Source organism: Bufo gargarizans, chromosome 5 (genome assembly GCF_014858855.1).
Source record: "Bufo gargarizans isolate SCDJY-AF-19 chromosome 5, ASM1485885v1, whole genome shotgun sequence".
In the NCBI taxonomy this organism is placed as follows: Eukaryota; Metazoa; Chordata; class Amphibia; order Anura; family Bufonidae; genus Bufo; species Bufo gargarizans.
This window is the reverse complement of record NC_058084.1, coordinates 146,194,867-146,210,191: the sequence shown is the minus strand read 5'-3', so window position 1 is coordinate 146,210,191 and position 15,325 is coordinate 146,194,867. Positions and strand designations below refer to the sequence as shown.

General features: G+C 40.1%; 1 protein-coding gene across 5 annotated transcripts in view; it reads right to left on the bottom strand.

Moving 5' to 3' along the window:
* Positions 1-15,325, bottom strand: part of PTPRM (protein tyrosine phosphatase receptor type M) — a 766,319-nt gene that overhangs the window by 484,053 nt on the left and 266,941 nt on the right. For all 5 annotated transcript variants that reach the window (XM_044295693.1, XM_044295689.1, XM_044295690.1 and 2 more), the window contains exon 5: positions 11,694-11,809. In XM_044295693.1, the coding sequence (XP_044151628.1) occupies positions 11,694-11,809 (116 nt within the window). The remainder of the gene's footprint in view (positions 1-11,693; positions 11,810-15,325) is intronic.

The window sequence follows — 15,325 nt, the reverse complement described above, 5'->3', positions numbered from 1 at the left end:
AGATAAAAACACGTGTGGCATCATTAAAACATAGTACTGCGTTACAATTTCCACACATTCATTAGAGTTGACATTTCAAAATATTATTTTTCTCAAGGTAGCCAGAGAGCTACAAAAATGTAAATGAAAGCAAACAGAATCTGCAGAAGATGGCAAGAAATAGAGTTTAAAGGGCCATTACTAGGCAGTCAACAGGGTTCAGCATGCATCTGTTTCCCAATGGCTGAAATGTACATTCTTTCATGAATATTGATAACTGTACTGAATCCCAATGATTGCCTTGGTGTATTGTCAATGGAATTGCTGGACATTTTTATCTGTCACCATTGCTTATAGACGGTAGTTATAATTATTATTATTTTTTTTTGGGGGGGGGGGGAGGGGGGGTTGTTGCAGCTTGAAGAGGGTTTAATTACAAAAAAAGAAAACAAAACATAAATTGGCCGGCAGTAGTCACATGCTTGTCTAACCTGTAAGGTATTGCATTCCACTCATTTTGGGCTAATAAAATCTGTTGTTTTTTTTACCCAGCTGGTTTTTATTAAAAAATTTGTATAGTTTTCCATGTTTCTGTTTACATTGAATACGGTCAGGGAACTGTTCTGACATCAGGATCTGTAGCCCTCATCTCTGAACTCCTGACAGCTGATAAACATTTATGATAGCTAAGCCATTATCAGCTTAATAGAAATATGGCTTAATGTTTATGACGTCAGGAGTTTAGGGATGAGGGTTATAGCCCAAGATGTCAGAACAGTTAACTGGCGGAATTCACTGTGAAGGCGAGAGCCTGCCAGTTTGCAAATATACAGAAACTAAAAGCTATACAGGAAAAGAGGTTGAACATTTTTAGTAAACACCAAATTAAAAAAGATTTTTAGCCTACAATAATAAAAATGCAATAATAAAAAAATTGACCACAAAAGGTGACCATAGCTTTTAGGCATGTCATCAATTCTAGTCTGCAGCGGGGACAGTAGCCATGGCACTGGAATGATAGTAGAGTCGCTCTTCAGATACAGAGTGTTACGCCTCCATGGCTTTACTCTATAGATGAAATACTGGTAACAGTATGTTTCCTCCACAGAACAGCTAAAACAGAAAGTTCCACCTCTATCTGTTGTATGTTTGGCTAATCCCACTAACTCCACACAGGGGAGAAAGCCTGCCTGAGTCTGGAGAGCTCAGTAAGCCACACTTCTGTCCATTGGTATAATCAAACTGCATTATCAGGGAACCGTAGAATGTCGGGCTCAGACTCAATGTCCACAGAGCATGTGTCAACTACTCTATTAACACAGGGTGAGTAGAAGTGCCATCCCTAGTCCTGCCAACTTACAATCAGGAGATTGCAAGTCCATATAGTTGCCTTCCTCGTCTAAGGCAAGCCAATCATATAATCACAAGTAGCGCAAAACCTGCTGTGAACCTCCTGATAGTAAATGGTAGATGTCAATGTTCTAAAATAATAATGAAAATGTCCATAACGGCCCACTCTATTGTATATAGGGAACAATGACCTACATAATTGGTTGATACTAAATAGTTATGACTACAAAGGAATTGATGATAAGCAATAAAACAAATTAACAGTTATACAGAGTCAGTACTTGGCATCAGTATAGCCAAAACCAGGAGTAGAAAATACAATTCCAAAGAGAAAAAGTATAATGGAAATATCTTTGCATTTTCTGTGTTTTGGACCTGCTCCTGGTTTTAGCTTACAAATCCTAATTAAAAATATTGACCAAATACTGGCCATGTGAAAATGGCCTTAGGGTGAATAAGTAGTTTTAATGATCACTTTTCTAGGAAAATTAGTGGTTAAGGATTATGCAACCTAGTTATACCTACAGGACGTATTCAATCCTTTTGGAATCTTCTAGCTGTCAGAAGACTCAGGAGAACATTGAATGTTATTGACGAATATCATGAAATACGTTTTGATGTAAGAAAAGGCCAGAAAGGTCTAATCATATGTAAACTATCTACAATCCAGCTGTAACAAGAACAATATCTTGATTTGAGCAGGCTGTAAAACTAATGAGACGATTGTTATGGAAATAAATCTTAGCTATCTAAATGTAATGCTCTGTAAGGAACAATACAAATCCAGCAATAGTTGTTAGCTTAGGAATGGAAATGATATAGAGTAATATTTATTCATAAAGCAAAGTTCTACATTATTTTCTGTAAAAGTACAAAGCAAAATATTGCTGATATGGAGGAGAAATGCAAAGTGATGCATAAGGGCATATTCACATGCAGTAGATTGGTTGCACAAACTTTCAGCAAAAATAATTTGCATTCATCTAAAGAGAGTTGTTTTGGTGGTGGCTGGGTTCCTCTAGAGCACTGTGGAGATCCAAGAGGTGTGGTACTGCTGCAAAGGGGTGAGCCAATAGAAGTACCGTATTTTTCGCTTTATAAGACGCACTTTTGTTCCCCAAAAGTAGGGGAAAATGGCCTTGCGTCTTATAAAGTGAATACTACTGAGCGCTCCCATTATGGAAGTACTTATTAGTACCGGAGAGCTGGGAAGCGGTGAAGGCTCTCTACTCACCACTTCCTGGTCCTCGTCTGTCGGCTGTGGCTGCGCACAGCATTAGGGCGCTCTGTGACCTTACGTTGTGGGCGTCGGGTCACAGCACAGCCGCAGCAGGAAGAGGACAGAGCGCGCTGGAGGTGAGGAGCGGCGGAGCCAGAGCAGGAGAGGTGTTTTTTTTTTTTTTTTATCTGTGGCATTTGGCTCATAAATGGCACTGAGGCTTATAGATGGCATGGGGGCTCATAATGGAGGCTCATAAATGGCACTGGGGCTCATAGATGGCATGGGGGCTCATAATAGGGAGCTGATAAATGGTATGGGGGGGCTGATAAAAGGCATGGGGAGCTGATCTGAGGCATGGGGGGCTGATCTGTGGCATGGGAGGCTGATCTGTGGCATGGGAGGCTGATCTGAGGTCTTATTAACACTGGGGGTCCGATTGGGGCTGTCAGATGAGGTCTGATTAACATTGGGTGTCCGATTGCTGGCCTGATCTCAGGTCTAATGAAAAATATTTTTTAGTTATTGTCCCTCTCTAAAACCTAGGTGCGTCTTATCATGAGGTGTGATATATATAGATTTTTTTTTCACTTTACCAGCATGTGAATGTACAAATGTGATAAATTATTCTGAGATGAGAGGTATAAGATAAAGAGCATTAAAAAAAAGCAAACCTTGCCTGACAGTAGCTTCCTTCAAAGTTACAGCAGTAAAGATGAGTTTTGTTATCAATTTGGAAAATCTGATTCTAGCGAACCCAAAACTTTTGTAATTAGTTTCTGACAGATTGCTCAAAATGGCATCAACAATTTTGTAGGCCAGAAGACGGTACAGCAGGGCAGAAAATACGTAGGAGGATCATATGACCCAGGGCACACTGGCTGGCAGGCTTGCCCATAATGCTTTGCAGTCAATCTCAGGTGGAACTCTCCTCACATGTGTCAGAGGCAATATATAAGATCCTAAGCAGGAAATGCAGGGATATTCTCGGGTTGTACTTTACAGTGATAAGATATCTGACAAAGAGAAAATAAATCTCATCTTTAAACAAAAAATACAGCTATTTTAGTGCCAGGGGGAGAGTTAAGTGAAAAATAGCTTGTTAGTTTGTTTAATTAACAGACAGAGAGGTTTTAGCTAGTGACAGGACAGGAGTCGATGTAATGTATTTCTATGTAACTCAGGCTGCCGGCCATTCTCAGCGAGTACTGCAGCAGCATTTAAAGCTATATCTCTAAATTTTTTATTTATGTGTATCACTCCAATTTACCTCACATAGATCACAGTCCCAGATGTGGCCACATACCCAAATGCCCTGAGACCCATTATTTCTACCAGAACAGATAAAATGTGACCGCTGATGAAGGTCTAATGTGACCGAAACGTCCGGGCTTGAAATTCTGTTTATACCTTGGAAACAAATATTGGGCAATATGATGAAACTACTGTATAACTAAACACTTTGCATCAAAATCTGTGTGCCTCGATCTTACTTCACACAGTACAGCCACAGCCTTCTCATTGTTTTATGCAGGCCCAGTGATGTCATGACTATTCTCACTGGCCTGGGGGCAACTCAGGCCCATTCACTTCAATGGGGCTGAGCAGCACCCAGGCCAATGATAATAGTCATGACATCACTGGGCCTGCATAAAACAATGAGAAGGTCGCTGCACTAATGCGAGTGCCACTGCCTTCTCAAACAGCTGATTGTCGGGGGTCTTCTGTGTTGGACCCCGCTCATCAGATGCTGTTAACCTATCCAAAGGATAAATCAGCAGTAATAAAAAGGTGTAGAAACCCTTCAAATACCCAGTTCAGGCAATTCTATTTGTGGAAGGTGCCATCAGGCAAGGATAGGCAACACTGAATATATTATAGTAGAAGCCAGCTTTAACCAAGAGATCTAATAACCATTATGAGAATTATGAATTGTTTTCAAATTACTTTCATTTCCATTAGTATGCATTTAATTAGGTTTTTCCAGGATTACACCTTCAAACAGATAAGGAGAGTGGGCCGCCCAACCAATTCGATATTGATGGATTATTCAAAGGATGGGTCATCAATATTGTAATCTTAGTCAACTCCTTTAATGTAGCAAGAGTCAGTGGCAGATCCTGCTAAGCTTCCTGATCAGGTGGCTGTCGTACAGGTGTGGTTTACCATCTTTATTCCTCATCTTGGTCAGTTAGAGAAAGACAACCAAAGACCTGAGATGTTTATTTGTTAGTACAACAGAAAACAAATTTAAAGTAAATCATGATTATTATATGACAGAAAAAATATCTTATCTGAGTGAGATGGCCAACAAATGCCAACATCTTATGGCCTAAGAAGACCATTAATCGGGGACTCCATTTTCAGAGAGGTGAAATTGCATTTTACAAGCGACTATGAGCTTATGACTTAAGCGCTTGCCATATTTCATTGTCAGTCTGAATATAATCCACTGAGTTAATCCTTGGGTTACAATTGCTAACCAGCTTTTACTTATACTTCTGCAATTAGGGAATTTGATGTTTTAATATTCACAGTTCTCAAAATGGCAAGCTAAACTCTGAGGAGGCATTTGGCCAAGACATTAAATTACTGCATGATTCCAATGATACAAATGTATTAAACAAAATTACTTCTGAGAACAGATGACATAATTAAATGTTTCAGAGGCATAAACTATGTCATAATTTTAGAAACAGTCAGCTTCTAAGTGAGGTAATGCAGTGTAATAGCAAAGTGCAAAGATCTTTAATCTACAAGGTGGACAGTAACAGACAATTGACCTGGACTTCCCATAAACCAGCAGTTTGTGGAGATGATGAGTTGCTCGCACAGTGTGCTAAGATTGATTTGCTTCTTGAAATGCTGCTTCTGGAGTTTCAATTTCTTTAAATTATGAGCTTGATCATTGCTACAACTATTACTGAAACTGCATAATAAGTATTTTTTTTTTCCTAGCAAATCACTACTCATGTGTTAAGATGTTAGGAGTTAGCACATTGCACAAAAGTAGCTATAAGTCTAATTTGCATGAGAATAACATAATTCCAGAACCGGCTTCTTAAATGAATAGAATGTAATGCTTTAAGTCTACACAATAACTTACACAGCAAAATTTACTTAATATATGCAGAGTAGGCCAATTTACTTAATATATGCAGAGTAGGCCAATTTTGGCAGACCAACAGGTGCATATAATATTTATAGACTATTAAAATGAATTAAATTGCAGATGAATGAACTATAAAAAAAATTGAAATAAAAAAAGAAAAATGTGAAAGAACTTTAAACACTGATACAAAAAAATGCACTTTTGTAAGATAGCCTACTTCAGTTTGTGATCTTGTACTAATTACATCAAATGTTGCCAATGGTTTTTAAGTTACTACCTTTGTGATCCTTAATAGGGATCCGTATTCTCTCATGGTCAATTAGTCCCAACTCCAAGCCAAGCAGTGCCCCCTAATTGCCAAAAAAGTGGCTAGAAAATAATAAAAGTTCTACTCACTTTACTCTGATCTTACGTTGAGTAGAACAGTAGGCCAGAGAGAGTTAGCGCCCGCTGCAGGCAGCATGATGTAGTGATGTCATCACTGTTTGCGCCAGGAAGCTGACATCCTACTCATGATCCTGTCACTTGTAGGCCATAGGCCTAACAAAGCTTATGTAACCTAAAGAATGGCAGGCCAAAGGACCTATGGATTCCTGCTGTGCCATAGGTATCAACTGTATCTGCTCCCTAAGGGTCCTATTACACTTTACGACGTTCGGGCAGTGCAAGCGTTGATGGATGAACACTGGCCAAAGCAACCTTTGAATGTGAGAGGAACAATTGCTACTGTAGCGATTCCTCACACATTTTCATTCATTATCGGCAGCACATGCCTGATTACACAGGGAGATGTGCTGACGATAGTCGGACAACTTTCATCTTAATGAAAGATGTCCATCAGCTGACAAGGGAGTGCTTGGTTATTATACTCGTTCCCGATATCTGGCCCTAAAATCATGATGACGTCTCAAAGGGCCCTTAGTGGTGTCCTAAAAAAGGGTTCCAACAAGTTCATGTTCAACCTGATATGTTCTACAGATCACTTGAGGTTTAGGGGCTAGACTCACAACAGGACTCGATCAGTGCTTTGGGATATATCCTGCTGAACTTACCACAACACTCACAGGAATAGTCCACGTTACTTTCACTACCAGTTGGGAGACCACAGAGCAGCTAATTGTGCAGCATGAATAGAAAAGTCATGTAATATTCTATGCACGACTGCAATTGGGAGAAGACATTATGTCCATATCACTTCTGTTTTGGCACTTTATGACAGTTAAGATATAAGGTGATGGAAGGAAGAAGTGAGAACACAGACAATGTAAGTCAGGAGTTGAATAAAGAAGGTTTCAAAAGTAGAAGACAAATTAAACTGACATGTAATCTCCTTCAACTTTTATTAATTACTTTTTGGCTTGCAAATGACAGAGTCTGATCTTATACAAACAGAGTGCAGCAGTCAAATTTCCATGGTGACAAGCCTGAGCTAATACCCAGTCTTTTTCTTTGCCCACAGCATAATGGCACACTACAAGTGAGATATAAACACCTCTATCAACATATGCATTATAATTATTTTCCTTGTTTAGTGACTCAATACAAAAGAAATATTATGCCCATTTTAGCGCTAGCTTGTGTTGTCAGCAGATGTGACAAAGAAAATCGAAGCAGATGGGATACATCTGTTAATCATAAACATCCTTTCATTAGTGCCATCGTCACATTTATTTGGTGGCAAGTTTATTTTTTAGTGTATCAGCTAATGAGAACATTGGATTTACACTGCTGTCTGAATTGGTAATGCCACTTCTTTACAATATGTTTGTTTATTCACTGCAGAGAAAATTGTGAAACTACTGTTTTCTGATATGGCTGTATATACTCCGTAAGAAGCCGAGGTTCATTTAGCATCAGCAGGGCTTCTAAACTAGCTTCTACATATATTTGGTCTTCACAAAAGGTGGCTGTTTAGTCCTCTGACTAACCTGAATATACATTTTTTCATAGTACCACTTTTCCTAAATGAAGGACATTTTCTACTATTTTGTGTCTACAGCTCCTATGCAGACTTGTGCTTCTTGGAAACAGAAAACATTTTCCGATCCTGCTGTCGTATTCCTTTCTCTTTGTCCCCTCATTATTGACAGCACACATTTCAAGTTAGAAAATGGCAGAACACATATGGAAAACTGTATGACTACACATGGGTTGTTTGTAGTCTGTTACCATGGAGATGCACACATTTGCATAGAAGCTGTAGATACAAGTGGGTACATTTATCAAAACTGGTGCTAAGGAAAATTGACGTAATTGCACATAGCAACCAAACACATTACACCTTTCATTTTTTCTTTAGAAAATGAAAAGCTCAATCTAATTGGTTCTGGATTCAAACTGTTGCAAATAGGGGTTTTGCAACTTTTTTGGCTTGTCTGTGTCAAAGATTTAGCATTTTGCATCACTCTTTGCAGTTTTAAAAAATGAGTGGGAAAGAGGGCATGGTTATAGCTATAGTAATTACCGTATTGTTCGCTTTATAAGACGCACTTCCACCCCAAAAGTGGGGGGAAATCGAAGTGTGTCTTATAAAGTGAATGGTGCGCTTTTTAAATGTCTGACATTGATACATCGCCGGCCGCTATGCTGCACAGCACGGCCTGCGATGTATTAGCGGGGAGGGAGGAGGGGCTGGAGGCCGGCAACTGCTGTTTCACTCGCGGCGGGGCCCGGTGCAGTCACTGTACTACATTACACCGGGCCTCGCTTAGAGCAGTTTTATTATGTAAAGTCCATTCATGTAATCTTCAAGCAGTGGTTCTGCTTTAAAACTAGCGCACTCCTTTGTAGTAGTACTCACTATCAAAGCCGCAGGCAGGCCAGCAGCGTAACGTCACTCACTCATTCACGCTCCTGCTTCATTAATGAAGTGGGAGGAGCATGAATGAGTGAGTGACGGTAAACTGCTGGCCTGCCTGCCGCTTTGATAGCGAGTACTACTACAGAGGATTGCGCTAGTTTAAAGCAGAACCACTGCTTGAAGATGACATGAATGGACTTTACATATGAAAACCGATGTGAGCGGGGCCCGGTGCAGTCACTGTACTCCATTACACCGTGCCCCGCTCACAGAAGTCTTTATATGTAAAATCTTTTTATGTAATGCTTCAGCAATGGCTCTGCTTTCTTCTGTAACAATACTCACTATCAAAGCAGCGGTCCGGCCGACGTGTGACGTCACTCACTCGGTCATGCTCCTCCCACTTCATTAATGAATCTGGCAGGAGCGTGACTGACTGAGTGAGTTATGTTATGCTGCCGGCCGGACCGCTGCTTTGATAGTGAGTACAGTTACAGAAGAAAGCAGAAAAGCATAAAAAGATTTTACATATAAAGACTGCTGTAAGCGGGGCCTGGTGGTGTAATGGGGTCACTTTTTACACAGGGACAATATACTGTGACACACATGATACTGTGACCAGCATAAGATGATCTTATGCTGGTCACAGTATCATATGTGTCACAGTATATTGTCCCTGTGTGAATAGTGACCCCCATTACATAAGATGCTATATGTGTGTCATCCACACATCCCCAACAGCACTGTATTATCCACACATCCCCCATAAGAGTGCGTCATCCACAGATCCTCCATAACAGTGTCCTCCACAGATCTCCCCATAACTGTGCACCATCTACAGATCCCCCATAACAGTGCGTCATCCACAGATCCCCCCATAACAGGGTCATCCACAGATCTCCCCTTAACAGGGTCATCCACAGATCCCCCCATAACAGTGTCATACACAGATCCCCCCATAACAGTGTCATCCACAGACCACCACTAGTTCAAAATCCACCAAAAGCACACCTTTTGGTTAAAAAAAATGTTTTTCTTATTTTCCTCCTCACCAATATTTGCAAATCTGACACATGTCATTTCATATGGTAATAACTCAGGAATGTTTTTACTTATTAACACTATTCTGAGGTTGTTTTCTTGTGACACATTGTACGTCATGTTTTAAATTAAAATCAATATGTTTTACCTTTATTTATAAGGCAGATATATAGCTCATAAAATAGTTATCAGTTTACATTTCCTATATGTCTACTTTATGTTGGCATCATTTTGTTTATGAAGTCACTTTGTGGTGCTTACGTAGAATTGAAACCAACCATAAATGATCCCATTTTCGAAAATACACCCCTCAAGTTATTGAAAACTGATTTTATGAACTTTGTCATATGAAATTTTTATAGAGCCTGTCGTTATGGACGTGGTAATACCTGATATGTCAGTTTTTTTTTATATTTTTTACAATTTTATGGCTTTATTATGGGAAAGGGGTGTTTTTTTTTACTGGAAACTTTATTTTTTATTATGAAAAACTTTCATTATCAAAAACATTATTTTTTATTATGAAAACACTTTTTTTTGTTTCACTGTGGAACTTTTGGGGGTTAGATCCCCTCTACAATGCATTACAATAAATCCTATATTGTAATGCATTGAATGTCAGTAATATAGTGACAGCTTGCCTATAAGACCCAACCTGGGGGCTTGATCTCATAGGCTTCTATAGAAGGCTGGCGTTCCAGCCATCAGGTCCCCGTCACCACAGAGCGGGGACCTGATGGGGTGGAGGAGGATGCCTGTACCCTCTGCAGCATGCATGCCATGGTCAGTGCTGGTATCCTACGGGTTAAAGATACACCAAATTTAACAAAATACGTGCTGGCATTGGATAAGTTTGGAACAAATTACCACAAAAGGGACTCAAGCAAAACGGACTTAAAATAGTACTCTCATGATAAAATATCCTAAAAATTCATGTCTAATCAAGACAATTTTAAAGCTGCTTTACTTTTGGATGCACTGGATTTATACATTTTGTTGCAAAGTTGGACACAGTCTACAAACCTGGAAAATTACTGTCAATGTAGTTTGTGAAAGTACAGAATTTTCCATCCAGAACAAACAGAGAAAAAATATTTCTGACAGTTTTAGCATATGCCCCGCACACTCATTCAACACAGAAGTCTGATGGCTAGCATGGCAGATGCTGGCAGGCATGGGTGGGAGACAATGTTACTGCCTGATATTTCAGCATGTTTAAAGCCATAGTTTACATGTTGTCATTGAAATGCTATAAAACTATAATGCATACACATGGTCCAATTCAATTTTGGTCTGTTGATTTTCAAAAAGACAGAGATTTTGATAGAATTTTAGAAATGTATTATATTACTGTTGTGGAAAGACCCGGCCTGGAACGTGGGGAGTAGTCACCCACCCATCACTTTGGCTACTCCCAATAAGAGCTGTCCCAGATCAGCTATACTAAAATAGCAAAGTGTCAATCATCTTGCACCTTCCTACAAATGTCAGACAAGTCTAAATATGAATTAGATGGACAAAGTCAAAGAGCGCACAAGTTTACACCTATGCATTACTAAACAGGTAATGCTGGATTCGTAGGCTGACATCTCATCCATTGGCTTGTTTCTGTGTCTTCATGGTTCTTTGTGGTCCTGTTTGCATCCCTGCCCATCTAGTTTACAAAGATGGGGGGAAGGGGGGTGCATCATATTATATTAGGCATTATATTGGGAAATAAATGATCACAGGATAGATATATGAAAAAAGGTTGAGGAAAAACTGGACAACCCCTTTCAAGGGGTTTCCAGGACTAAAATATTGATAACCTACTGTATCTTAAACTCCTGCAACCCAGACGATCTGTTTAAAGGGTTACCCAAGCATTGTCGTCTTTTCCTCGGTCAGTGACATCACATGCATTAGTTACATGGTCTTTTTGCAGTTCAGTCCCATTTTTGTGAATGGAATTCATCTGCAATACGGAGAACAGCTGGTATACAATGGCTACTTGGCGGGGGTGGTGGGACTTAAGCTAAGGATAGGTCATCAATATATATATATATATATATATATATATATTTATTATCTAATGTCGTACCCCCACCAGAATATTCACATTTATTTACTTGCTTTGCATTATGCTGTACATTTAATCTCGGCAACAGGACATTTACAAGTTTGTATCAGGGTTTCTGAAATAAAGAAAATACCTGCAGCCAAAGCCTGTCACTTGGTGTTGTCTTTCCATTTGCCACGCACGTGAACGTTGCAGACTTTCCTGCATTGACATCCTCATTTTTTACCCGTATGAAGTGAGGCGTTTTAGCTGAAAAACAAATAAGTTATATCTACATCAAAACAGCAAACCACTGTAACAGTATGCATAACTATGACCTGCTCCTGATAGGGAAGCTCTCATTTACTGCAAGCTCTACCAACAACGGTACTATATTATTTATTTTTCTTACTTATATAGCACTGACACATTTCGCTGCTATTTGGATCCAGTTTTACACAAATAATAGATTTCCAAAGTACAAGATGTTGCCATATATGTCAAGGATATTGTTAATATGCTATCACGTATTGTATCCACCTCGGAAACTCCCAGTTACTCCCATTTATGAAAAGGTATATTAATAAAGATATTTGGGCGGGATCTTCTAGATCTCCTTAGATGCAGCAAGTGTTGTCTGTGTCTTTGTTATTGTCCGATTCATCTATTTAATTACTCTGCCTGACAATTGAACTGCTCTAACAACAGACATCACATCCCTTGTCCCCAGTAGAGCTCACAATCTAAACTCCTTAGGCTACTTTCACACTAGCGTTCGGGGCTCCGCTTGTGAGTTCCGTTTGAAGACTCTCACAAGCGGCCCTGAACGCATCCGTACTGCCCTAATGCATTCTGAGTGGATGCGGATCCGCTCAGAATGTATCAGTCTGGCACCGTCTGTCCTCCGCTCCGCTCAGCAGGCTTGCAGCGTTCGGATGTCCGCCTGGCCGTGCGGAGGCAAACGGATCCGTCCAGACTTACAATGTAAGTCAATGGGGACGGATCCGTTTGAAGTTGACACAATATGGCTCAATTTTAAACGGATCCGTCCCCCATTGAGTTTCAATGTAAAGTCTGGACGGATCCGTCTGAGCAACTTTCACACTTAGAATTTTCTAAAATATAATGCAGACGGATCCGTTCTGAACGGATCCCATCGTCTGCATTATATGAGCGGATTTGTCTGTGCAGACACCAGACGGGTCCGCTCTGAACACCAAGTGTGAAAGTAGCCCAAGTCTGAGATCACATCACTGTTTAGATTTACATTCTTCTGATCCTCCAGAAGAACAGAAAATTAACAATAAATAAATAAATGGATCCTTTATTTTGAGCCTCAGTTATGCTCAGTTAGCATTTGTTTGCACTTAAAATTACTGATTCATTTATAATCAGCTTGCATTAGTTTGTGTCAATTCAGTCACAGATCAGTAATTTTTGAACAGAGAAAAAGTACTGCATGCTAGTACTAGTAGGGGAGTTACTTCCACCTAATTAGCAGTCCACTGCCTGCTGTCAGGCAAGATCTGTCCCTAATAACAGAGCCATAGAAGCCGTTTCACAGGAAGTGGGGGACGTGACAGAGCTAGCTGAGATCCTAAGCCTGATAAAAGAACTGCTTCTTCACTGCTTGTGAAGATCACAGGGGCCTCCTGTGTTTCTGTAAGTCTGATTTTCTCATCTTCTCTGTGAGCTCTGAAGCTGAAAAGAAACATAGTGGGAAGCAAAGGAAAGGATGCCACAGCAGTACAGTACTGGCAGATTCTGCTAGAGAAATGCATCTCGCTGTGCAGCTGAAGAGGGGAATAATTAGGCTGAAAAGATATTATGGAAACCCAAAAGAAAGACCTATTTCTTCACAGTTATGATTGTAAAAAGAAGCACAGCCATTATGCAAACTTTGAAAACTCAGGTATGTTTTACAGATAATTCAAAGATGGCTGAATCAGATAATTTTGGTGGGAACAATTAACAATTCAGAGTATGGAGACTGTCACCTGATGCAGATGACAGGGGAAAGAATGATGAGACATTTTCGGTTTCAACATCCTGATCCTTTGTTACTAATTTGGCAGTGGATTTTCAGCCTCTTCTGTTTGAGTGTATACTTGGCTGATCCAAGAATGCATGTTTATGGAGGAGTAGAGAAAGATAGCAAAAAAAAAGAGTCTTGGACACCTTTAAGGTACCGGGTGACGATCAATCAATGTGTATAGGGGTGTTCTGACTCTCCCCCCGATGTTGGGAAAAAGAAGAGTCATCAAAGTTGAATTTCAACATGAATGGTCTTTGATTAAGAGATAAACAGGTGCTGGAGGTGTCTGACAGCAGCCATTTTGAAGCCCCCAGACAAAATACATGGCTGTTGGATAGGAGATGCGGTACTTATAGGTGCGGAAAATGTAAGGCATGCCCATTCGTTGAAGTGGGTGATACCTTCTTGAACAGTGCTCAAGAACGGACCTACACTGCTCGCACGTTTGCAAATTGTAATACTGTAGACTTAGTGTACTTGGCTCAATGTGAGTGGGGAAATAAATATGTCGCTAAGACCTGTAGAGCTTTCAAGAAACGGATCTTGGAACATGCTGGGGATGTTCGCAACAAAAGCGACAAACCGCTCTCAAGACATATCATACTCCATCATGGGGGCAATCCGAATACCGTACATTGATTTTCTATGATTGAGACAATAAAACACTACATCAGGGGAGGAGACTTTAACACAATTTTAAAACAAAAGGAATCCAAATGGATTTACGTGCTAAATACCATTTCACCAGCTGGTCTTAATGAAAATACTGATTTTTCATGTTTTCTATAGTTGGCCATCATACCATTTTATCTATGAGGCAGCAGTTACCTGACCCAGCTATATATGAATAACAACTGGGAATATGTGGCCATTCCCTAAACTGGGCATTCTTACTTCCTCTAATACCATCTCAATAATTCATTTATAGACAGGTTTCACTAATATTTACTGTCTGGCATGGACCCAAGAAAAATTTAGTTTTTTTCTTTTCCCCTATTTTTTTCTTTCTTTTTGTTTATTATTATACATTTCCTTATTATTTGTTTTCTCCACGCAATATTGTCTGAGTTAGATCACACATAGGTGCCTCTGTGGCCCATTTTTGTCGTGACCTTTTGATCTAGTGTAGCAGGTGGATATGCACTGTATCAATGTCCAGGGGCTGTTCATGTGACTGCAAATGATCACATGCTTTCGGCCGCGGCGAAGCGCGATCACGTGACCCACCGGTCTGACCAGTGACCCGCGCTACGTCATCACTTGGGACCACTCTTGGGGTTAGCGCTCGATTACTTCTCTAGGCAACCACTCCCCTTATCTATTTGGCTGCCTTTTTGAAACCCCTAAGCTGACGTGCTCGTCACTCTGCGGACATTGACTGACGATAAGACACAGGTATGCTTTGCGGCTTTATTTCCTTGAGTGTTTTTTCCCCCTTGATGACATCGGTGGTATCATGACTGGTCCATGACAAAACTCTGTGTTATTTCATTACAGACAATTTGCTATGCGGCCCACCTATGCCATCAAACAGCAACCATACTGACTGGCCACCTTTCTTAACTTCTTTGGGTTGAACATATGGGGCACGCAAGTACCATTTATTTTGACCGGTAATTGTTTGTGCAACATCTAATTTGCATCATACTTGGAGACATTTATATAGATTTTTCATCGATATCAAGTGTGAGTTTTTGGGGGGCCCAAAAGCCCAACCACACCTATGGTTTATTCTCTATTGAGTCTTATCA